Genomic DNA, 23,956 nt, shown 5'->3' with positions numbered 1-23,956 from the left:
TCAGCAAGTTGGCTGATGACACAGAACTGGGAGAGTGTCTGATGCACCAGAGGTTGTGGTGCCCTCCAGAGGGACCTCAACAGGCAGGAGAAACTGGCTGACAGAAGCCTCATGGAGTTCATCAAGGAGTGAAGGGCAAAGTCCTGCACCTGAGGGGGGAACAACCACATGCACCAGTATGTGCTGATGTTCATGTTCAGCACCAAGTTGAACATGAGCCAGCAAAGTGCCCTTGTGGCAAAGGCGGTGGATGGTATCCTGCACTGTGATAGGAGGAGTGCTGCCAGCAGGTTGAGGGAGGTGATCCTTGCCCTCTCCTCAGTACTGGTGAGGCCACACTTGGAGTGCTGTGTCCAGTTCTGGTCTCCCCAGTACAAGAGAGACATGGACATACTGGAGAGAGTCCATCAAAGGGCCATGAAATGCTCCAGTCCCTTCATCATGTTCTCCTATGGGGAAAGGCTAAGAGAGCCAGAACTGGTCAGCCTGGGGAAGAGAAGGCACAGGGGGGACCTCATCCATATATGTAAATACCCGAAGGGTGGGTGCAACAAAGACAGAGAGCCAGGCTCTTTTCAGTCGTGCCCAGTGATAGGACCAGAGGCAATGGGCACCGACTGAAATACAGGAGGTGCCCTCTGAACATCAGGAAACACTTTTTTACTTCAGGGTGACTGAGCCCTGGCACAGGTTGCCCAGAGATATTGTGGAGTCTCCCACATTGGAGAAATGCAAAAGCCATCTAGACACGGTCCTGGGCAACCAGCTCTAAGTGGCCCTGCATGAGCAGGGGGCTGAACCAGATGACATGCAGAGGTCCCATCCAGCCTCAGTCATTCTGTGATTCTGTGTGATTCATAGGGCCAATCAGTTATCTTGATAACAGAAATGACAAATAACTTCCATTTATTTTTCAAACTTACGCCTTACATGGTGATAAACTGCCTAATGCTCCTGCTGAAAATGTCGCTAGGGTGGTGAAGCACCAGCAGTAACCAAGGTAAAGCTTTTTAAGCAATTTAAAGTGCTATATGAGGGAGCAGAATTAGGCCAGTGAGCAATCCTTATCAGATGATTTTGCCATTGTTTTCAACAGGGCTAGTATTTTTGATAAGCATCCCTGAGAGCTTATTTTGTAATTTACTTCTGCTATCAGACCTAGATCAGATTGTTCAAAACATGGGCAGTTCAAACATTTAGTATTCTGCACACAAACTCTAAGATATGGAATCTGTGACTTTTCTAACATTTTTTTTTCCTTGTGGTCATACCAAACCATTTGTGCAAATGTGTATCTTAATGTTTCTGGTGTTCCCAGAGTAGGGCGAGATGCTTACTTATCATATTGTTTCTGTATAGTATATGTTCTCTTACTAGTAAGGCTAGAGTATTTCGGCCCCAGATGCACTGATGCTTTCTTTAATGTTATGATGCTACTGGTACCAGCGCAGACTGCTGTTCCCACCAACACTGATCACTTGCATTGATTCTGTCCTGGATGCTTGGGGTATGACTTAGTAGGGGAATCTCCAGAGTCCTCCTCATTAAAATTTCAGCACCTAACTGAAATCCAAGACTACACTGATGTTGCATGCATTGCAGTTCATGTATTGCTAAGCATAATGCATCTGCAGGGCTCCTAAAAACACTTCTCAAAAACACATTGTTTGCCCTTGTATTAAGCAATTTGCAGGGTCAGGTTTCCTTGGCCAGCATTCCTGTGAGCTGTACCTTAATACCCATTTCCATTCCTAGACCTGCCACATACCTCTCTCTCTAAACAAAACATACAGAATGACAGGGAAAATTGGCTAGAACAACCACAAAAAACCTCAGCCACATTTCTTGCAAGGGCGATGTCACTATGACCATGCTAGGCAGCCACAAACTTACTTTGCTTGACAGTTTGGCCTACTCACTTTCTTACCTTATAGTGACATTTCCATCCTTGTTAGTGATCAGGATAATGTATTTTTGTTTAAAAGGGCAAACAAAACTGTCAGGCTTCATCAGCTGATTTCTTTGTACTGTACTAATGCTCATAGTTCTGGTTTAACATTGGACTTGCACTGTAACTTTGGGGAGGACAAAATATCCAAGTGATTTTATTGTAGCCAGATCACACACAGAGAGGAGGCCTAAGACTGTGACATATGCAGTCCCCTTGGTCTGGCAGTTACATAAATACTTCTCCATCCATACCATAGCTTTATTAACCAGTCGTTTTCAGCAAGAAGTGCTTAGCTTTCCAGATGTGAATCATGAACTTTCTGGTACACACTACTTACAACTACAACTAGTTTGATTTTTTTTTTCCCCTCCTTTCTTTCTGTGGCTAGAGTATAAGATTTCTTTTGCCATTTAACTTACACAGAGCTATAACAAGCCAGAGGAAATTTAGCAGCATAACAGACAGATAAAATATATTTTTTTTCCAGTAACTTCTGTCTACTTAATAATTAATTGGCAGCCAGGAAGATGAAAAGTTTTGCCTAGACTGAGGATGTAAGAATGCAAAACTGATTTGGTTATCCCCTGCATCAAGTGTCCCTTGAAGTTACTTTGGTAGCATTTCCTAGCAATCTGAAAAACAGGAATTCTAGCAGAACAGCAATAGCGAGTTCAGGTGTCTACAAGCATTTGAAATGCCACATGCTGCCAGACTGCTGACTGACTCAGCTGCCTTCCCAACCAAATGCAGTTCCTATTGACTTAGGTGGAAGCTGAATGAAGGTGTTGCTGAGGTGATGCCATCAGTGTTCAGCTGATAGCCAAAAGAAGATAATCTTTTGGTTGTCTTCCAGCCAAAACATAGAGATCTACACAAGTCTACCAGCAATCACATGGCCCATCTTAGTATGTTCATATGTTTATACTAAAATGCTGACAAGTTTTCTGTCCAGGAACGTAACAAGTGTAAAATCTTAGCAGTTTTCACATTACTAGTACTTTTCTCTTACACGGCTTTTATACTATATCTAGACAGTCCAGCCTGGAGGCTGAATAAACCCCAAACTATGGAAGAGACAAATCTGAGGTTCCCATTTTGATTACTTTCCACTAAACACAGACACTTCTCTGTTGTTTATTCTGGAATTAAAAAAAAAAGCATGGAGAAGACTGTAGGGTGTTTGCTAATGCAGACGTCAGAAATCGGCTATGAGGATTCACAGACAATAGAAAGAGCTGAAACTTGACATATGTAACAAAGAAATCATACTGAGACACTTAGCTGGGTCTTTTTCTTCACAGTGTCCTAAGCCAATTTTACTCTAGTTTAATTTTGTTAAAATATTTAGTATCTCACCAGTGTGAAGTTACACACTACATTTTTATTAATTGCAGAACTCCATCACATAATAAGCATGTCTCTGAAGAGCAAGGACAGCAAAAGCAACAGGTGCTATTTACCGTGACTTAACTTACCACAAGATGTCACCAGTGTCAAATACAAGACAGTGTAAAAGAACTTCATAGGCTTATTATTCAGGAGCTGTATTTGCAAAGCTGATTTACAAAATACACATCCAGTCAAAATCATCACTGTTGTAAAAATTGGGCCTGTTAAAGCAAGGATTTTTATAATACATACAAGTGACTGGTGGTGCACCAATGTATAATTTTTCTAAAATCTTATCTACTACTATAACCTGTTTACTAGGCCAAAATGATTATAATCGTGGTATTTGTTATTTATGTGTCTTGCTGGGTATGTGCACATTCTGTCAATGACACTGTTGCTGTGAATAATGCTAGAATAACTAGAAATACACTAGAAATGGAAGTTCAAGAGATTCAGACATATGAGAGGTCTTTGTAAGCTAAGAGGGGACACAGATTCCCATCTGCCTCCAGGTTTAAGTAGAAATGTTCTCATAACTGTGTTTTGTGTCTTTGAAAATTTACCTTGACAATTCTGTGAAGTGAAACAAGATTTTTTTTTTCTAGACTTAATTTTGAAAGGGCAAAGCATATTCCTAGAGCAATTTCTAGGGATGAGGTGTGAAACATTTTTCAGTCGTGCATTTTGGCACATCCCATTAAGGTAACCATTGACTATTCACAGTATTCATCCAAAACAAGCTAAATGCTGTTCTCCTGAGGTGTTTGCTAGTGAATACTGCATTCAGTATCCCTCAAATTTATTTGGAAAGCACAGTGTTGCAAGGCAGTGGAAAATCTGTCATAGTCCTGAGGTGCTCAGCATGGTCACTATGTCTCAAGCCCCACCTTTTTACAGGAAGGCACCAACAACCAAATACTGCCTCTCAAATTCGCGGTCTTGGTCTTTTTGCAAACCAGCAGGGCAGGGCATACAAGTGTCATGAACAAGGAGAGTTGCAGAGATGCCTCGTTTCTTTGACATTTGTCTTTTCTGTCCCATGACCTGATTTGGAGTCTTCTTTAAAATCTCTTTTCCAGATGCCCCAGTTACAGCTAAATTGCACAGAGTGCAGTCAGGCTGTTTGCTGCTTCCCTGTAGCAGCTCGATGAAAGTCTAATTCTCTTGCCCTTCCCTTATGTCCCAGTTACTGCAACATCATTCTTTCCATAGGATCTGGCATTAGATCTGTTTCCTCCCTTGTTATCTACTCAGGAGCTATTCAGACATCAGTTTTACTGACTGCAATTGTAACAGATGACCATAATATACCATGAATATTAGCAATACTGAAACTAATTGCATTTGGATGAATAGTGGAGTGACAGTATGAGCAACATGAAAGTCCACTTGTAACTTATAAGTATTTAGTTTTGCACTTGAACAGTGTACTAGGCAATAATGACAAAATACCTGGGGACTGTGAAGTGGATGTACAACGGAGCAGTATGTGTTCTACTGTAGTCAAACTGTCTCAGCCTCACTCTTCCATCTGCTTCATCTTCTTGTTGTACATACGATACCACAAAGCACAAGCCTCTCACCAGTGCTGCCGGTTTCATTATGAAGTAGTAATAATCTCATTTTGGAGAATGTAAAGCGACAGTATAAAGAGCTTTTGCTGACATCAATGGCAGATGCAGAGAAGAATGCAAAATTTGCAAAACTCTCAGATCCAGTCTCCACAATCTATTACCTAAAGCAATTCTTAGCATTGGCTTAAGCAGTCACCAATCTCTCTCTATGTCTTTTCTTCTTACTTAAGAGAGGGTCTTTTTACAAACCCATCTTAAAACAAACTGCGTACTGCTTGGATGAATGCACATAGGCAGAAATATCCTCCCTTTTCTGCAGATAAAACTGTTAAATAAGCATGTAGTATTAACACGAGAGGTCTTTTTATTTGCTTTATACTGGTTTCTGAATTTATTCTGTCAACAGCATTTACTAATGTATTAAATAGCACTTTTTAAGTTCTGTGTTGCTTGTTTAGGGTGAAGCTAAATGTGAGAATTCAGAGACTTGTTCCAACATTCTTATTCATATGGTGGAACTGCCAAATGGAGATTTGATAAGGTAAACATCTTCTCAATAGCATATACTCATCAGAAAGGAGGTACATCGGTCTCATTCTGTGCCCAGCCTTTCTCCTAGCTTCTGACCTCAGAAGGTAAAATGTTAATGCATTATTATCTGCAGTAAGACAGAGCATAGAGGAAAGAATACTGGAAAGAAATAACTGAAATGTGAGGCCAAGGTACCAAGAAATTCAATAACTGGATGCAACATTAACATATACTTGTGAAAAAAGAAAAAGAATCCCATCCACACACTGTACAACAAACCTCAAAGAACAAAGAAGGACTGTGCCATTTCTTACCAGCTTTGACTAAAAGAAAGCCTCCAGCCATTATTTCCTGAAAGAGTAGGTTCTGCAGTGATATCTCTGATCTTTCTGAAGGAAGAAGAAAGATGGCAGAGGACTGTGAAGTCCAGCTACTCAAAAGCTGAGCTTGTGTAAAGGATAGAATAAGAAATTTTGCTCCTTCTTGCAGAGGAAAAAGCCATTCAAATTTTCCAAGTCAGTGCCAAGAATCACTGGATATTGGTTTTAAAAGCTCTAAGAGCTCACCAGTCACCATTGCTGATTTGCAGGATTTTCAAGTTGACAGATTTATCTAACTTGCTTCATCTGTGTCATGGAAGAGAAGAATGCATGGTCTCACCAAACCCATTCTGCTTTTCTATATCTAGATATCCATCTCAGTTCATTTCTCAGCACTGCAGGTAGCTAGAACAAGGTCAAATCATAGGGCCTTGTAAATTCATTGACTCAGCATTTCTAGATGACTGGTCTGATCTCAACTAGCAAAGCTGTGAGGATACTTCCTCAGCACTACTACTTTGACGGGAGAATGCCAACAAAGAGATCTTTGTGACCTCATTTGCTGAGCACCATTAATTTACTAGTTGAAAGACAAAGGGGTCTAGGATGTGCATGGTTATTGTCTCAACAACTCTACTGCCAGCCTGCTGGTGTTATGTCAAGACAAAAGATGTAACCTTGTTATTGGACTGACATATAGCATTGTTATATGTCCCTAAATTCATGGACAAAGTGACGTAGCATGATTTCTATGAAGCTCATGACTTCCTCCTCTCATGTAAGAGAATATGCAGTACCAGCTTCTTTCCTATTGGGTTCTTCAAATTTGAATTTAAGTTGTTCAACCTTGAGTTGAAGTCGTTTCTTTCAACCTTGAGTTCGTCCGTTATGTCCACTATGTTCACTTTCCTAGGTTTTGTTTTGTTTGTTTGTTTTTTAAAGTCTTTTCTGAGAGAAACACAGGTTACGAATTACACAGATTCGCTTACAGCAAGCAGTGGAAGAGCGGAGAAACATTATGCAATGTATTCTAAGCAACCCTCCAAACTAGTTCATTGTTACATAAGATTCATGTGAGCCAGTGACATAAGTTGAAACACTTGATATTTCCACTTTCCACACCTGATATTTTCTTTGCTTGGTTTAAACAAGGATTTAGTTTACGGTTGTTGCTTGCATCTAAACCAGTTTCTTGGGCTTGTTTTTAACCTTGTATCACTTTTTTAAAATATGGCTTCAAGATGAAATATTGATGTAACAGTTCTTTGAGTAGCCAATATTCTTCCTGAACATTGTGTGCTTTGTCAGTGAATTCATTTATTAGCATTGGCTATGTGCAAGATTCTAAGATCAATTAGGGAGATTTCAAAAGTAATCTCATAGTAGTAAAGACTTCCTTTTTTTTGTAGTTTGTTTTGTTTTTTTTTAAGTGATCTATGCTATGTTTGGAGACACTGCTTGACATCTTGCATTTTAAGTAGTTTACATCAGCAGAATTTAACACATTATCCCTCTAATCTGCCAGTGTTTTACACCTGCATTGTGTTAGTAAAATGAAGAAGACATAATGAAGATGTAAGGTTGTGGAGTAGTAGTCAATTTCTTTACAATTCCCTTCTTCCTCTTATATTGCTCTCAAATGGGAGCGAGTTCCATGAAACAAATGCATTAAGTTTAAATAACAGCCCTTAGCTCAAAACTGTACCCATTTGTTTCAGCTACAGAGGTGTTGGATATGAAGAGTTATCATCACAGTCATTTTAGTGGCAGACATCTCCATTTATCTTTGCTCTCATCCAAAAATAGGGAAAATAAGGTAAATTGATCCCAGATGGATATAAACAGGACTCTGTCCCCAGCACTGATCCATCAAATGATTTGAAGGGAGGTTTCTTATTCCACCAGTACCTTCAGTAGGCAAAACCAACAAAGTTAGAATGCCAGGAATGCAAATATTGCTGTTCTACATCTACTCCACACTCTTTTCCTTTTCCATACTTTAACCATATCCTGTCATATTCATCTCAATAAGCCTCAGTCTTTTCAAACCTCGCCCTTCGGAGGGTTTTGATTCTTATCATCCTCCTTGGAAAGCACTTTGGAAAGCAACTTCTGATGGGGCTGTGCACCTCTTTCCATGAAGTCTGTTCTTGAAAGGCACTTGAACATCGCAGCTCAAACAGAGGTTCAGCCGTACACATTTCTGCCACCAAGAGGGGACGTCCCTGCCCCCCACTTTGGGTGATATGCTGAGTTATAATCAATTGTCATCATATGACTATGTTGATCCTCAAATGTAATGGTTAAGACCTGAGATATTTGTCCAAATTTTAGAGCTACATGAACCACTCAGAGAAGACGATCAAAAGGCCAAAAGCCAGAGAAGCTTCATTGAAGCAGGAAGTGGAAATTTAGTATCTGAAAAAAAGTCAGGAGCCTACAGTACCACCTATTTGATATCTATCTGAAGATCCCATAATACGTGACTGGCAAGACCTAATACAGATGCCTGATTTCATAGTAAGATAGGGGACAAAGCCTTGCATGAGCCAAGAGCCAGGGACCAGGGCTCTTGGCTATGGGGAATTTTGAGTCTTTTGAGTCTGTCATCCCATATGCCGTTACGCCATGTCTCCAGCATGGGGTCATCTGCTCCTTGCACAAGGGCTGGAGGTTAATCTTTCCTGTCCTGAGCCTGGAGCTCTCTTTTGGAACTCAGTTCACTGGGGACTGGGCTGAAGTGGATGCAAGGATAGCAAATCTACCTGCAATCACTGTCACAGACTGGCTTTTCACTAGAAGAGGTTTTTTTGGCAGTCAGGTGTGCTGGTCAGAGCTCAGTGGCTGCCTCATTTCTTATGGGTTCACTGCATGCTACAGTCCTATTGTTTTTCCTTACTATTACCATGTGCATGGTCTTCTAAAGTAGGCATTTTATTCTGCTTTTCCATTACTGCAGAAATCATTGCATCTTGCAGAACTATACAAAGCCCCAAGTCTGCCGCAGTAACTCTGCGTGACCAGCCTGTTGGGCTGGGCCCAGATGCGGGGGCCTCTTCGTTCAGCTGACTTTGCACATAATGGGACTGCACCAGAGGCCCCTTGGTGGCCTCCTGGGAGGGATCTGTAGTCCTCAGGTATGTTCTAACATGTTTGTGTCCCTCCACCTATTTGTGGCCCTCTGCTCTCTTGATGCCCTCCCACCCCAGACATGTAGGGCTTGTTATGATGCCTTAATTACTTATGATGTCCTTAATTACTTTCTATTCACATTTGAACTTTAATTATTCATTTCATTAGCTATTATTAAAGAATGCTTTATCCATTTTATTACTATGCTTTACAGTTATGCGCACATAAAAGTTCTTTACCTTTCTAAATATATATACACGTACATATACAGAGGTGTATATATATAAAATAGTGTATCTAAGTATAAATAAGATATATACTTATACTATTTTGTACACTCCATTATATACATAAGTTTCTATATATGTATATATGTATGTCTCGGGTGTTCGTGTGTTAAGGACAAGGGTGCACAGCAGCCCCTTGGCACGTAATCATGCCTACTTTGGAAAGACCAAAGGCCCAGGCTTTACTGCAGAGCGCCATGTTATATGGCATGGAACAGGGCTTTGGTCAATTTGAGTTGGCTGTCCCAGCTGCATTCCCTCCCAACCTCTTGCCTATTCACTCAGGAACACACAGAGAGAAACAGAGAAAAGCCTTGAAGCTCTGCATTAACCACAGGGTACCCAAGTACAGTGGAGGCCCAGAGGCCAAAGCCTCATGCCACCCCCCCTTCCCCAGGCATAGCCATCAGTGCCCTGCCTGCTGGGGGATCCTGCCCAGCCCTCCGTCCCCCACTCCCAGGGTGCAACCAGCTGCCCCTGTCTCCAGAGCATAACCTTGGCCCTGCCCCTGCCCCATGGGGAGGGAGCACACAGGACCAGTGCCCACCTCCCCACAGGGCTCCGGCGCACACCCTGACAGGCGTCCTCAGAAAGGGTCCTCAGGCTTTTCTCCAGAGTCATTGCCCAAGGTTGGTCTTCGGCATTGCTTATGGTCTGGCCATAGCCATGCTCTCCCTCCAGAGATGCCTCAGTGCAGGCATCTCCACCATGTGAGTACAACACGTGTCCAGTGTGGATGGGCTTAGCTGTGTTCTGCGGTGGGTCCACTGGAGACAGCTGGGACTGCCCGTGTCTGGCCACGGCCTCTCCTCACAGAGGCTCCCTTGGCAGTCCACCCGCTCTCAGCTCCTGAACACAGACACTCAATACACCAATACACTGGGCGAGAGCGTCTGAAGCGGCACAGGTGCCTGGACAAGGACAGGCAGCAGACTAGGTGGAGGGACTGTGGCCAGTGCAGGAGCCGTGGTGGGGACATCTGCCAAGAGGCTTTCCAAGGCCTGTCTTCTGGCCAGGGCCTCCACAGTGGGGGCTCGCCACTCTCTTCACTCGCGTGGCATGGTGACAGTTCACAGCAGGGCTCCATCTTTATCCTCTTGGAGGTGCTCAGTCTCGTCATGACCCAGCAAGGCCCTGCAAGCTGGCTCATCCCACAAGGAGCCGTTGTGGTGTCCTGGGTGCTCGTGCATCTTCTTGAGGATGGAGGTGTGCAGCAGCCCCTGGCACATGCCTAGGGACACTTTGGTGGCCGGACCTCCCCATGATGATGTGGAGCCAGAGGGGCTGAGCAAGTCAAAGCCCCATGCAGGCCCAGCCCCAGCCCGGTGTCACCCAGAGCCAGCGCCCCCTCCTTGCCCCATGGGGACCCCCCAGCTGGCAGGGTTGACCCTGCTCAGGCAGGGGGAAGGCAGAGGGCCCTGCTCAGGATCCTCCCTAAACCTGTGTTGCTATCTCAGATACACAGTGCCTTCGGGGCAGCCTGTGCCCTGGTGCAGGGGCCTTCCTGGTCCTCCAGGAGACTCCAAAACACACAGCAAATACCCTGCTTTCTCTACACACGCTGTGGTGGGTTGACCCCAGCAGACCGATGCTCAGCCAGGCCCCAAGCAATGGCTACTTTGGAAAGACCAAAAGCCCAGGCTTTATTGCGGAGCATGGGGTTACATGGCAGGCAAGAGCCCTGTGGTCAGTGTGGGTCGGCTGTCCCTGCTGTGTCCCCTCCCAGCCTCTCACCCAGCCTCGGCCTACTCGCTCAGGGACATGCAGAGAGAAACAGAGGAAGCCTTGGCGCTCTGCAAGCACTGTTCAGCACGAGCTAAAACACCAGCTGGTGTGCTTTCAACAGTCCAGTCACAAACCCAAAACACAGCGCCAGGTGGGTGCCGGGGTCTCTCTCTGAACCCCTGCCCCCCGGTAGCTCCGTCTGTGATGTCATAGCCATGACCTCACACCGTACGGGGCCAGGCCACTGTGAAGTCAAGGCTGGCCACCCTGCACCGCAGCACTGGGGGCCACAACCTCCCACCTGGAAGGAGCTCGCCGTGTCCTGGGGGCTGTGTGCCCGTGGCAGGCGTTCTCCTCCCAGCAATCAGTTTGGGGCTCTCGCCTGAGTGACCTCCCCTGGGCAGGCAACGCTCCTGCGGCAGAAGGAGGACACCCAGGCTTGCAGGGGACCTTCATTTCTCCCCAAGATGAGGCAGAGAAAGGCTCCTGCAAGAGCACAAGGCGCTGCCCTGTCAAGGAGGAGAGCCAGCAGCAACGTGGGCGGATGTGCAGCTGGGCCCACTCAGGTCCTCGAGAACAGGTACGAGGATTTCTTCCTCCTGGGGACGTTGGCTGGCAGGGGGGACCCACAGAGCCTAAAGGGGCACTGGGGGGACCGATGGAGAAGCTGGCGAGCACTGTGGGTCCCAGGGCTTGGGAAAGCCGCCGTGAGTGTGGAAGAGGCTCAGCTGAAAGCCTCGCTGAACCCCCGGGCCAAACCCCACAGTCCTGCTGCTCGGGGTCCCACCATGACACTGGGAAGTTCCTGCTGCTCTCCAGCACAAGCCGTTTCTGGGCACCTGGAGCAACCACCGTGCAGGTGTGTCTGGGTAGCCTCTGGCAGAGCCGCGGGAGAGCTCAGCCCTCTCCCCGCCAGGCCTCCCTGGCAAAGGGCGGCTGCAAAGTCCTGGTGGGTCTCTGCCGAGGGCGAGAAGCCTTGGGGGGTGTTCCAGAGAGGGCTCTGGCCATCATGCTGCAGAGGCCCCGGGAAGAGGTGGGGGCTTTGGAGGACAGCAGCTGCTCCCCTCTCCCCAAAGAGCACCAGGCCGCTGAGATGCCTGCCCAGGGGCAGGTTGGTGCTGTGGGGGCCAGGGGGCAGTCGCGGTAAGAAGCAGCTGTGCCACCCCGCTCTGCGGCTTCTTCCGCCCTGTCTCACCACGTCTCCTGGGAGGCTTCACAAAGCCTGTCTTCTGGCCAGGGCCTTGCCTCGCCTCGCACGGCATGGAGACGGTGCAAAACAGTGCTCCATCTTTTTCCTCCCATAGCTGCACCTGCTCTCAGGAGGACCAGGGCACCAGCTGGGAAGGGCCAGCATGCTCCAGCTGCCATACAGGAGACAATGAGCGTAAGCTCAGCGCTGCCTTTCACCCCATGTTTGCACCAAGCCTGCCTGGCTCAGCCGGGACCTACAGCCCTGCAGAACCGGCGTCATCCTGCCCCGACCGACGCCTGGGGCCACCTCCCCTACGTGACCGTGGGAACCTGGCTACCACGTCCATGCCTTTGTGGGATACTGTAGTAATCATGGGGTAGCCCAGTACGGTAGAGGCCCAGAGGCCAAAGCCTCATCCACCCTCCCTCCCTAGCCGCACCGTCAGTGCCCTGCCTGCTAGGGGATCCTGCCCCGGCCCTCCGCCCCCCGCTGCCAGGGTGCAACCAGCTGCCCCCCTCTCCAGGGCATAACCCTGGCCCTGGCAGTGCACCTCCCCGCAGGGGGCTGGCACACGCCCTGACAGGCATCCTCCAGAAGGGTCCTCAGGCTTTTCTCCATTTTTTTTCGCCCAGGGTTGGTCCTCAGCATTGCTTACAGCCTGGCAACGGCCATGCTTTACCTCCACAGATGCCTCAGCACAGGCGTCTCCACCCTGTGAGTACGACGCGTGTCTGCTCTGGACACAGAGACAGGGGGTGCCAGTGGGACAGGGCGAGCGGCGGGGGCTGGAGGTGCTCCCCACCAGGAGACCCCCTGGCTCCCCTCTAAATTGCTGCTCCTCAACTGTAAGAGAAAACCCCCCTGTGCAGGCCTCTGCCCTTAGGCACTGCTAACACCAGGACTTACTCTTTTTCAGGAAAGAGGTCATCACCCTGAAAACGGAGAGGCTCTCCACGATCCTCTTCTTGATGAGCCTAGCTGCTCTCGGTGAGTATTCACCCCCTGTCAGCAGAGGCACAGAGGTGGGGGCTGTGAGCTTCAGCATGAGGGAGAGGCACTGGAGCACCCGTGGGGCCCTTCCAGCCTCCCACCTTTGCCGGTCTGGGAGGTCGTGAGATGCTCGCTACATGCAGGGGAAATGGGGCGTAGCTGTGGGGTGCCAAGCATGCCCAGGAACCAAGGCTGTGCAGAGCCCCAAGGCCAAAGGAAAGGGTCCCTGCTTGGATCTGCAACCTCTCTCTGCACCTCCTCCCCATATCCTCAGCCAGCCTCTTGCCACCTTTGGTGTCGGAGGAGACCGCCTCACTACAGGGTTTGTGAGAAACTCTGGTCAAGTAACTCTCTCTTGGTGATGTGAATTACAGCTGGTGCCTACTGCGGGACCTCACTCCTCGTGTGGATGCTGTGGACAAGGAGTGTGCCACAGGTCAGTGGGACAGGAAAGTCCCGCAAAGGAGCACGGCTGGGGGTGGGTGGGTAAACTGGCCAGTCCTCCGGTTCCAGGCAGTGACCCACGGAAGCGGCAGCAGCTTCTGCTGTGCCTTCCTAGAGCTGCCGGCTCTGGAAAGCCCCGGCAGCCCGGGGACTCAAATGGAGAGCCTTTCTCTTTCAGGTGCTGCTGGAGCAGCTGGCTGCAGACGAGCTGATGTCCCTGCGGTAAAAGCCCTCTCCTCTCTCCTGACCTGCAGCACATTGGGTGGGGTAGCGGCAGATGAGCCCATGCTATCTGCACTCACGTGCGCGGCGCCTAGGGCTCGTGCCTTTCGCTCCTGCCTGGGCCTTCTGCTAAGCCTGGAGGGGGAGGGAAGCCCTTGCAAACTGGGGAAAGAAAAGGGGGCTCGAGCACCTCTCCTCCCGAGCTTGGAGGCTCTGGGAGGGGCTGGGCAGCTCTCTGACAAGATCTGCTTTCCTGGGGACTGCAGGAACGTGCTTGCTGTGTGGGGGGAGAAATCCCAAGAGCTGCAACAGCTGAGGGCTGAGGTAGCGCGCCTGGCTGCAGAGATCGGCGCTATGAAGAAGGTGATGCTGCACTTTGGGAAAGAGGGCTGGGATGAGCAGGGCCCCACACAAGGCCCTTCCTGGCCCAGTTCCTGGGCTTTTCCTGCTCAGCCCACACGCTCATCCCTTGCCAGGGGCTGCCGGTGGAACTTCTCCAAGTAAAGCCCCTTCCCCTGGCCAGGTCTAACGTGATCGTTTCCCCTGTTCCTTTGTGTCTTTCCCAGGAAGCAGAGCAAATGAGAGAGGCAATGTCTGCAACCACACAGGCGCCTGACTGGGCTCTGAAAAGCGCAGGTACAGACGGACGTCAGGTCCACGCAAGAAAGTCTCGTCGTGCTGGGCTCGTGCTTGGCAGTCCCCAAAGCAGGCTGTGCCGCAGACTCTGCTCTCCGAGGCAGAGGGAGGTGGGACCAAATCACGGGGCCCAAGAGCATGACTGTGGCAGAGCAGCTCCCTTGGGCTCACCCCAGTCCTGCCTTCGGGACCCTCGCTGGAGCCCCGGCCGTGCCCCTGACAGCATTTCTGCCCTCTCCCTCTCCGCTGAGCTTTCCTGGGGCGTGAAAGCGTATGGCTGGGTCATCCTCTGCTGTTGACGCAGCGGGGCCTTGGCTTGGGTCTGCTGCCCTTCCCGTGGGGGCTTGCTGTCTCCCAGCACCAGCACACCTTCTCTTTGTGCGGCTGGGAGAGACACCATCACCGGGCACGGGGGTCCCCTCCTTGCTTGGGCCACCTCCGAACGTGCGGTGCTGCATGTGGGGCTGGCAGGCAGCCTTAGAAGTCGCCTGCAGAGACCAGGTCCTCCGAGCCTGGGGCCTCCTGCAGTCAGCTGCTCTCTTCTCCCTTCAGGGGCTGCCATCGACCTGCAGAGATCATCCGGCAGCTCTGCATGGCTCTGCAGAGTGTTTGCGTTCCTGTGTACTCCCCCCCTTCTGGATACCTTTGTGCAGGTACAGGAGCAGAAACTGCCAGTGCTGCTTCTCTTGCCTCTTATAAAGTTGGGGGCAAGCCCTGGGGCGTCTCCCCTCAGGCCAGCGGTATTGCTGACGGCCACGGCACTGGTCCAGTGCCTGGTGCCTGAGGTCTCACACAGGGCTTGGCTCCCAAGAAAAGAGCAGCTGCCCTCAGAAGGGGGCTGAGCTGAGCTGAGCTGAGCTGAGCTGAGCTGAGCTGAGCTGAGCTGAGCTTCCTGCCCACCATCCCTGGTCACTGGTGGGTGAAGGCGCTTCTCCTTCAGGACCGCGTTTCCCTGCCACAGCTCTGATTGCCCGCGTCCCCATGGGGCAGTGGAGGGTGAAGGGAGGCTGCAGAGCTGCTGGCCAAAAAGAGAGGTTTCTTGAAAGCCCTGCCTCCAGTGCAGGGGATCAGATGTTTCCCACTGGTCGGCTCTTCTCCTCTCTCCTGGGCTGGGAAGACGGCCAGGCGCTTCTGTCCGCTTCCCAACACGCCATTCATTTCAAGCACAAGCAGTGCTGCCTGTGCTTCTGGCTGCACGGGAGCGCAGCGGGCCCCATCACGCCCTCGCCTTCATTGCTCTTGCCCTCTGCTTTCAGCCGGATGCTTCCCCAGGATACTGCTGGCCTTTCCAAGGCTCTCGGAGCGAGGTGCTAATCCGGTTGCCCGCACTAGTACGACCGATAGCCATCACCGTACAGCACACCTCAAAGATAACCGCTCCGCTGGGGACTGTCAGTAGTGCTCCTCGAGATTTCGTCGTCTCTGTAAGTCTCTGCTGGGCAACTGGGGGCTGGGACCTGGCCGCAGGGAAAAGCTGTAACGGGGACTTGCTGCTCTCTGCACATCTGCCGAGATCCGTGTGCTCCCAAGCACTGCCGTTCCCTGAGGGCCCATCTCAAGTGACGTGCAGGGTGGTGTCACCCCTCCTCAGACTTGCTCAGCACAGTTTGGCCCAGCACCTCCGGGCCCCTGAGCAACACACAAGGAGGAGACTCAGCCCCACTGCATCCTGCACCAGACCGCACTGAAGCTGCGGGCGCTGGGTGCGCATCTAGCATGAGCGTTTCCTCGTGGTCAGGTTGAGCCTGACCTGCTCCCCTGCGCTTTATCTCCAAGGGACTGGATGAGGAAGGCAAGGACGAAACTCTGCTGGGGACATTCACCTACGCCGTGCAGAAAGAGCCGGCACAGACCTTCTCTCTGCAGGTACCGGGCGTGCGTGTGGGCAAGAGGCCAGGGCAGAAATGCCGGTTTGCCAGCAAGTCGCTGGCAGAAGGAGTGTGGATGGTCCCTGCCAGCGCAGGGGCCCGACCCTGGTCGAGAGAAACATCGGTGGGATCAGGAGGGAGAGCGGCTTCTGGCAGGGCGGCAAAAGCAGATCGCTGTGCTGTTGGCCCCGCAGCCGTGTGGGTCTGCGGAGCTGCCTGGCTGCACCCGCCGGGCAGGCGGTGGCAGGGAGGACGCCCAGCACCTTGCCCCGGCAGCAGGACTTTCCCTGGGCCCCGCTTCCCTGGCACCGGCGAGCCTCAGGTTTCCACAGCTGCCTGCCACGCTCTCTGAGGCCGGGCTTTTGCTCTGCAGGGGCACAGGGGTCCTTTGCTGCCTGGGTGGGAGAAGGGAAGGAGGGACAAGCTGCCTCTCTGGCCAGGGTGGCAGCTGGTCCCGGAGCAGGGGCCGGGCTGGCAGAGGAAGACGCGTGAAGCCTGCTTTCACTCTTTACACCCCAGGAGTGACGCTGCTTTTTGCTGTGGTTTCTTTGCAGAATGGGATCCGCAAAGCCTTTTGGTTTTTGAAACTTGGCATACAGAGCAACTGGGGAAAACCAGGATACACCTGCATTTATCGAGTGCAGGTGCATGGGAAGATAGCGGAAACGAATGCCATCGGCCAGACACATGTGCAGATCTTCCAGCAATAAGAATTAAAGAGGAAAATGGAGGAACAGACCAGAGGGATGTGGTTTATCCATCTGCTGCAGAGCAATGTCGTTGCAGAGGCCTTCCAAAGCAGACAACTTCTGCCTTTCCCAGGCTGAGGCCTTCCTCGGGCTTTCCACTTTCTCTCTGCCACGGGGACGTTGGCTAACCGAGCAAAGGGAGACGACGCTCCCGTAGCCTTTCCTTGCCTAAGGTCCTTGATGAAATCCTTTGGCACGAGGGCCACTGCCCCATCTCGCCCCACGAAGGAGTTGTCGGAGCTTGGCAGCGTTTGGGGGTCATGATCCCCGCAGCACGTGCCCATTCCGCTCAGGGCACACCTTGGCTCTGGGGACTGCGGTGCGGCCATGGCTGGGACCCTTGAGGGCTCTGAAGCTCTGGCACCAAGGCTCCTGCCGGAGTTTCACAGTTCCTGCAGTTACTGTAGTCCCAGGCCAGGTCTAGGGCTTGGCCATATTGCCCACCAGCATCTGTCACAAACCCAAACCAACTTATTGCTTCGGGGAATTTCTCCCCAGCTCATTGACTTCCCCAGGAGCAACCTAGTAACTACTGCTCCTCGTAGTGAAGGGAAAGAAACGCAAAGAAATCCCCTAGGAAAGACAGCCCTGCTCCCTTCGGACACCGCTCCCCACAGCCTCCTTCAGGGCAGCCATTTTCTTCCCCCTCTCCTCCCACCCTGACACGTCTGCTCCTCTCTCTCCGCCCTCACCGCCCGGCTGGATAGTCCTCTGATTGGTTCAGAGCCACCACACCCTTCCCTGATTGGTTCCGGTCTGCACATGGTGGGCGGGATCGGTTCTGCCCCCTGCAGAGCTGACTGGCGCTGGCTGTGACAGGCCCAGGGCAGTCCCAGATGTCCTCCTCCACAGCTGGGTCTTGAGCACCCCAGGGCACTGTGAGCCACCACCTCTGGCCTGAAAGGACCACGCCGCGTCCTGGTGGCTCTGTGCCGATGGCAGGCACGCTCCTTCCAGGAATAGCTGGGCCCACACGGCTCCTAGGGAACAGGTATGAGGGCTCGCTCCTCCTCGGAGCATCAGCTGGCAGGTGGGACACACAGAGCCTGATGGGGGGCTGCGGAAACAGTACGGGGAAGCCAGCAAGGGCTGTGGGCAGAGTAACAGCCCCAGAGCTTGAGAAACCCACCGTGAGTGGGGAAGAGGCTCAGCTGGAAGCCCCTCTGACCCCCCTGGTCCAAACCCTGCCATCCTGCTGCTCACAAAGTCCTTTGGCACGAGGGCCGCTGCCCCATCTCGCCCCACAAAGGAGTTGTTGGAGCCTGGCAGTACACCCTCCTTTCTCTACACACGCTGTGGTGGGTTGACCCCAGCAGACCGATGCTCAGCCAGGCCCCAAGCAATGGCTACTTTGGAAAGACCAAAAGCCCAGGCTTTATTGCGGAGCATGGGGTTACATGGCAGGCAAGAGCCCTGTGGTCAGTGTGGGTCGGCTGTCCCTGCTGTGTCCCCTCCCAGCCTCTCACCCAGCCTCGGCCTACTCGCTCAGGGACATGCAGAGAGAAACAGAGGAAGCCTTGGCGCTCTGCAAGCACTGTTCAGCACGAGCTAAAACACCAGCTGGTGTGCTTTCAACAGTCCAGTCACAAACCCAAAACACAGCGCCAGGTGGGTGCCGGGGTCTCTCTCTGAACCCCTGCCCCCCGGTAGCTCCGTCTGTGATGTCATAGCCATGACCTCACACCGTATGGGGCCAGGCCACTGTGAAGTCAAGGCTGGCCACCCTGCACCGCAGCACTGGGGGCCACAACCTCCCACCTGGAAGGAGCTCGCCGTGTCCTGGGGGCTGTGTGCCCGTGGCAGGCGTTCTCCTCCCAGCAATCAGTTTGGGGCTCTCGCCTGAGTGACCTCCCCTGGGCAGGCAACGCTCCTGCGGCAGAAGGAGGACACCCAGGCTTGCAGGGGACCTTCATTTCTCCCCAAGATGAGGCAGAGAAAGGCTCCTGCAAGAGCACAAGGCGCTGCCCTGTCAAGGAGGAGAGCCAGCAGCAACGTGGGCGGATGTGCAGCTGGGCCCACTCAGGTCCTCGAGAACAGGTACGAGGATTTCTTCCTCCTGGGGACGTTGGCTGGCAGGGGGGACCCACAGAGCCTAAAGGGGCACTGGGGGGACCGATGGAGAAGCTGGCGAGCACTGTGGGTCCCAGGGCTTGGGAAAGCCGCCGTGAGTGTGGAAGAGGCTCAGCTGAAAGCCTCGCTGAACCCCCGGGCCAAACCCCACAGTCCTGCTGCTCGGGGTCCCACCATGACACTGGGAAGTTCCTGCTGCTCTCCAGCACAAGCCGTTTCTGGGCACCTGGAGCAACCACCGTGCAGGTGTGTCTGGGTAGCCTCTGGCAGAGCCGCGGGAGAGCTCAGCCCTCTCCCCGCCAGGCCTCCCTGGCAAAGGGCGGCTGCAAAGTCCTGGTGGGTCTCTGCCGAGGGCGAGAAGCCTTGGGGGGTGTTCCAGAGAGGGCTCTGGCCATCATGCTGCAGAGGCCCCGGGAAGAGGTGGGGGCTTTGGAGGACAGCAGCTGCTCCCCTCTCCCCAAAGAGCACCAGGCCGCTGAGATGCCTGCCCAGGGGCAGGTTGGTGCTGTGGGGGCCAGGGGGCAGTCGCGGTAAGAAGCAGCTGTGCCACCCCGCTCTGCGGCTTCTTCCGCCCTGTCTCACCACGTCTCCTGGGAGGCTTCACAAAGCCTGTCTTCTGGCCAGGGCCTTGCCTCGCCTCGCACGGCATGGAGACGGTGCAAAACAGTGCTCCATCTTTTTCCTCCCATAGCTGCACCTGCTCTCAGGAGGACCAGGGCACCAGCTGGGAAGGGCCAGCATGCTCCAGCTGCCATACAGGAGACAATGAGCGTAAGCTCAGCGCTGCCTTTCACCCCATGTTTGCACCAAGCCTGCCTGGCTCAGCCGGGACCTACAGCCCTGCAGAACCGGCGTCATCCTGCCCCGACCGACGCCTGGGGCCACCTCCCCTACGTGACCGTGGGAACCTGGCTACCACGTCCATGCCTTTGTGGGATACTGTAGTAATCATGGGGTAGCCCAGTACGGTAGAGGCCCAGAGGCCAAAGCCTCATCCACCCTCCCTCCCTAGCCGCACCGTCAGTGCCCTGCCTGCTAGGGGATCCTGCCCGGCCCTCCGCCCCCCGCTGCCAGGGTGCAACCAGCTGCCCCCCTCTCCAGGGCATAACCCTGGCCCTGGCAGTGCACCTCCCCGCAGGGGGCTGGCACACGCCCTGACAGGCATCCTCCAGAAGGGTCCTCAGGCTTTTCTCCATTTTTTTTCGCCCAGGGTTGGTCCTCAGCATTGCTTACAGCCTGGCAACGGCCATGCTTTACCTCCACAGATGCCTCAGCACAGGCGTCTCCACCCTGTGAGTACGACGCGTGTCTGCTCTGGACACAGAGACAGGGGGTGCCAGTGGGACAGGGCGAGCGGCGGGGGCTGGAGGTGCTCCCCACCAGGAGACCCCCTGGCTCCCCTCTAAATTGCTGCTCCTCAACTGTAAGAGAAAACCCCCCTGTGCAGGCCTCTGCCCTTAGGCACTGCTAACACCAGGACTTACTCTTTTTCAGGAAAGAGGTCATCACCCTGAAAACGGAGAGGCTCTCCACGATCCTCTTCTTGATGAGCCTAGCTGCTCTCGGTGAGTATTCACCCCCTGTCAGCAGAGGCACAGAGGTGGGGGCTGTGAGCTTCAGCATGAGGGAGAGGCACTGGAGCACCCGTGGGGCCCTTCCAGCCTCCCACCTTTGCCGGTCTGGGAGGTCGTGAGATGCTCGCTACATGCAGGGGAAATGGGGCGTAGCTGTGGGGTGCCAAGCATGCCCAGGAACCAAGGCTGTGCAGAGCCCCAAGGCCAAAGGAAAGGGTCCCTGCTTGGATCTGCAACCTCTCTCTGCACCTCCTCCCCATATCCTCAGCCAGCCTCTTGCCACCTTTGGTGTCGGAGGAGACCGCCTCACTACAGGGTTTGTGAGAAACTCTGGTCAAGTAACTCTCTCTTGGTGATGTGAATTACAGCTGGTGCCTACTGCGGGACCTCACTCCTCGTGTGGATGCTGTGGACAAGGAGTGTGCCACAGGTCAGTGGGACAGGAAAGTCCCGCAAAGGAGCACGGCTGGGGGTGGGTGGGTAAACTGGCCAGTCCTCCGGTTCCAGGCAGTGACCCACGGAAGCGGCAGCAGCTTCTGCTGTGCCTTCCTAGAGCTGCCGGCTCTGGAAAGCCCCGGCAGCCCGGGGACTCAAATGGAGAGCCTTTCTCTTTCAGGTGCTGCTGGAGCAGCTGGCTGCAGACGAGCTGATGTCCCTGCGGTAAAAGCCCTCTCCTCTCTCCTGACCTGCAGCACATTGGGTGGGGTAGCGGCAGATGAGCCCATGCTATCTGCACTCACGTGCGCGGCGCCTAGGGCTCGTGCCTTTCGCTCCTGCCTGGGCCTTCTGCTAAGCCTGGAGGGGGAGGGAAGCCCTTGCAAACTGGGGAAAGAAAAGGGGGCTCGAGCACCTCTCCTCCCGAGCTTGGAGGCTCTGGGAGGGGCTGGGCAGCTCTCTGACAAGATCTGCTTTCCTGGGGACTGCAGGAACGTGCTTGCTGTGGCGCGACAAATCCCAAGAGCTGCAACAGCTGAGGGCTGAGGTAGCGCGCCTGGCTGCAGAGATCGGCGCTATGAAGAAGGTGATGCTGCACTTTGGGAAAGAGGGCTGGGATGAGCAGGGCCCCACACAAGGCCCTTCCTGGCCCAGTTCCTGGGCTTTTCCTGCTCAGCCCACACGCTCATCCCTTGCCAGGGGCTGCCGGTGGAACTTCTCCAAGTAAAGCCCCTTCCCCTGGCCAGGTCTAACGTGATCGTTTCCCCTGTTCCTTTGTGTCTTTCCCAGGAAGCAGAGCAAATGAGAGAGGCAATGTCTGCAACCACACAGGCGCCTGACTGGGCTCTGAAAAGCGCAGGTACAGACGGACGTCAGGTCCACGCAAGAAAGTCTCGTCGTGCTGGGCTCGTGCTTGGCAGTCCCCAAAGCAGGCTGTGCCGCAGACTCTGCTCTCCGAGGCAGAGGGAGGTGGGACCAAATCACGGGGCCCAAGAGCATGACTGTGGCAGAGCAGCTCCCTTGGGCTCACCCCAGTCCTGCCTTCGGGACCCTCGCTGGAGCCCCGGCCGTGCCCCTGACAGCATTTCTGCCCTCTCCCTCTCCGCTGAGCTTTCCTGGGGCGTGAAAGCGTATGGCTGGGTCATCCTCTGCTGTTGACGCAGCGGGGCCTTGGCTTGGGTCTGCTGCCCTTCCCGTGGGGGCTTGCTGTCTCCCAGCACCAGCACACCTTCTCTTTGTGCGGCTGGGAGAGACACCATCACCGGGCACGGGGATCCCCTCCTTGCTTGGGCCACCTCCGAACGTGCGGTGCTGCATGTGGGGCTGGCAGGCAGCCTTAGAAGTCGCCTGCAGAGACCAGGTCCTCCGAGCCTGGGGCCTCCTGCAGTCAGCTGCTCTCTTCTCCCTTCAGGGGCTGCCATCGACCTGCAGAGATCATCCGGCAGCTCTGCATGGCTCTGCAGAGTGTTTGCGTTCCTGTGTACTCCCCCTTCTGGATACCTTTGTGCAGGTACAGGAGCAGAAACTGCCAGTGCTGCTTCTCTTGCCTCTTATAAAGTTGGGGGCAAGCCCTGGGGCGTCTCCCCTCAGGCCAGCGGTATTGCTGACGGCCACGGCACTGGTCCAGTGCCTGGTGCCTGAGGTCTCACACAGGGCTTGGCTCCCAAGAAAAGAGCAGCTGCCCTCAGAAGGGGGCTGAGCTGAGCTGAGCTGAGCTGAGCTGAGCTTCCTGCCCACCATCCCTGGTCACTGGTGGGTGAAGGCGCTTCTCCTTCAGGACCGCGTTTCCCTGCCACAGCTCTGATTGCCCGCGTCCCCATGGGGCAGTGGAGGGTGAAGGGAGGCTGCAGAGCTGCTGGCCAAAAAGAGAGGTTTCTTGAAAGCCCTGCCTCCAGTGCAGGGGATCAGATGTTTCCCACTGGTCGGCTCTTCTCCTCTCTCCTGGGCTGGGAAGACGGCCAGGCGCTTCTGTCCGCTTCCCAACACGCCATTCATTTCAAGCACAAGCAGTGCTGCCTGTGCTTCTGGCTGCACGGGAGCGCAGCGGGCCCCATCACGCCCTCGCCTTCATTGCTCTTGCCCTCTGCTTTCAGCCGGATGCTTCCCCAGGATACTGCTGGCCTTTCCAAGGCTCTCGGAGCGAGGTGCTAATCCGGTTGCCCGCACTAGTACGACCGATAGCCATCACCGTACAGCACACCTCAAAGATAACCGCTCCGCTGGGGACTGTCAGTAGTGCTCCTCGAGATTTCGTCGTCTCTGTAAGTCTCTGCTGGGCAACTGGGGGCTGGGACCTGGCCGCAGGGAAAAGCTGTAACGGGGACTTGCTGCTCTCTGCACATCTGCCGAGATCCGTGTGCTCCCAAGCACTGCCGTTCCCTGAGGGCCCATCTCAAGTGACGTGCAGGGTGGTGTCACCCCTCCTCAGACTTGCTCAGCACAGTTTGGCCCAGCACCTCCGGGCCCCTGAGCAACACACAAGGAGGAGACTCAGCCCCACTGCATCCTGCACCAGACCGCACTGAAGCTGCGGGCGCTGGGTGCGCATCTAGCATGAGCGTTTCCTCGTGGTCAGGTTGAGCCTGACCTGCTCCCCTGCGCTTTATCTCCAAGGGACTGGATGAGGAAGGCAAGGACGAAACTCTGCTGGGGACATTCACCTACGCCGTGCAGAAAGAGCCGGCACAGACCTTCTCTCTGCAGGTACCGGGCGTGCGTGTGGGCAAGAGGCCAGGGCAGAAATGCCGGTTTGCCAGCAAGTCGCTGGCAGAAGGAGTGTGGATGGTCCCTGCCAGCGCAGGGGCCCGACCCTGGTCGAGAGAAACATCGGTGGGATCAGGAGGGAGAGCGGCATCTGGCAGGGC

General features: G+C 53.4%; 2 protein-coding genes across 4 annotated transcripts; both read left to right on the top strand.

The window, feature by feature from the left end:
• The first annotated feature begins 10,778 nt into the window (after window positions 1-10,778).
• On the top strand, window positions 10,779-16,974 carry LOC148050604 (sperm-associated antigen 4 protein-like). The gene is made up of 13 exons (XM_087741185.1): window positions 10,779-11,063; window positions 11,317-11,492; window positions 12,217-12,296; window positions 12,737-12,818; window positions 13,021-13,091; window positions 13,469-13,530; window positions 13,717-13,760; window positions 14,027-14,123; window positions 14,327-14,396; window positions 14,949-15,049; window positions 15,653-15,820; window positions 16,173-16,262; window positions 16,819-16,974. The coding sequence occupies exons 2-13, from the start codon at window positions 11,380-11,382 to the stop codon at window positions 16,972-16,974; spliced, it is 1,134 nt and encodes a 377-aa protein (XP_087597311.1). The 5' UTR covers window positions 10,779-11,063; window positions 11,317-11,379.
• Window positions 16,975-18,076: 1,102 nt separating this feature from the next.
• LOC148050603 (uncharacterized) lies at window positions 18,077-22,571 on the top strand. Of its 3 annotated transcripts, XM_087742306.1 has the most exons (9): window positions 18,077-18,621; window positions 18,875-19,050; window positions 19,775-19,854; window positions 20,294-20,375; window positions 20,578-20,648; window positions 21,026-21,087; window positions 21,274-21,317; window positions 21,882-21,951; window positions 22,504-22,571. In XM_087742306.1, exons 1-8 carry the CDS (start codon window positions 18,334-18,336, stop codon window positions 21,895-21,897), a joined length of 819 nt encoding a protein of 272 aa, XP_087598432.1. In that variant the 5' UTR covers window positions 18,077-18,333; the 3' UTR covers window positions 21,898-21,951; window positions 22,504-22,571. The 3 variants fall into 3 exon arrangements, with proteins under 3 accessions (XP_087598432.1, XP_087598433.1, XP_087598434.1); XM_087742307.1 differs by lacking the exon at window positions 22,504-22,571 and having other exon boundaries at window positions 21,882-22,225; XM_087742308.1 differs by lacking the exon at window positions 18,077-18,621 and having other exon boundaries at window positions 18,764-19,050.
• The last annotated feature ends 1,385 nt before the right edge of the window (window positions 22,572-23,956 follow it).

The sequence above is a fragment of the Nipponia nippon genome, unplaced genomic scaffold (genome assembly GCF_047370975.1).
Source record: "Nipponia nippon isolate SJK-2023a ecotype South Korea unplaced genomic scaffold, ASM4737097v1 scaffold_8, whole genome shotgun sequence".
In the NCBI taxonomy this organism is placed as follows: domain Eukaryota; kingdom Metazoa; phylum Chordata; class Aves; order Pelecaniformes; family Threskiornithidae; genus Nipponia; species Nipponia nippon.
This window is presented reverse-complemented; position numbering and strand designations above follow the sequence as displayed.

Coding starts and splice junctions, on each gene's coding strand:
- LOC148050604 (XM_087741185.1), top strand. CDS start 11,380: ATGAGGCAGAGAAAGGCTCCTGCAAGAGCACAAGGCGCTGCCCTGTCA. Junction 13,761..14,026: donor GACGAGCTGATGTCCCTGCG/GTAAAAGCCCTC, acceptor TGGGGACTGCAG/GAACGTGCTTGCTGTGTGGG. Junction 14,397..14,948: donor CTGGGCTCTGAAAAGCGCAG/GTACAGACGGAC, acceptor TTCTCCCTTCAG/GGGCTGCCATCGACCTGCAG.
- LOC148050603 (XM_087742306.1), top strand. CDS start 18,334: ATGCTCAGCCAGGCCCCAAGCAATGGCTACTTTGGAAAGACCAAAAGC. Junction 18,622..18,874: donor AACCCAAAACACAGCGCCAG/GTGGGTGCCGGG, acceptor TCCCCTGGGCAG/GCAACGCTCCTGCGGCAGAA. Junction 20,649..21,025: donor GATGAGCCTAGCTGCTCTCG/GTGAGTATTCAC, acceptor TGTGAATTACAG/CTGGTGCCTACTGCGGGACC.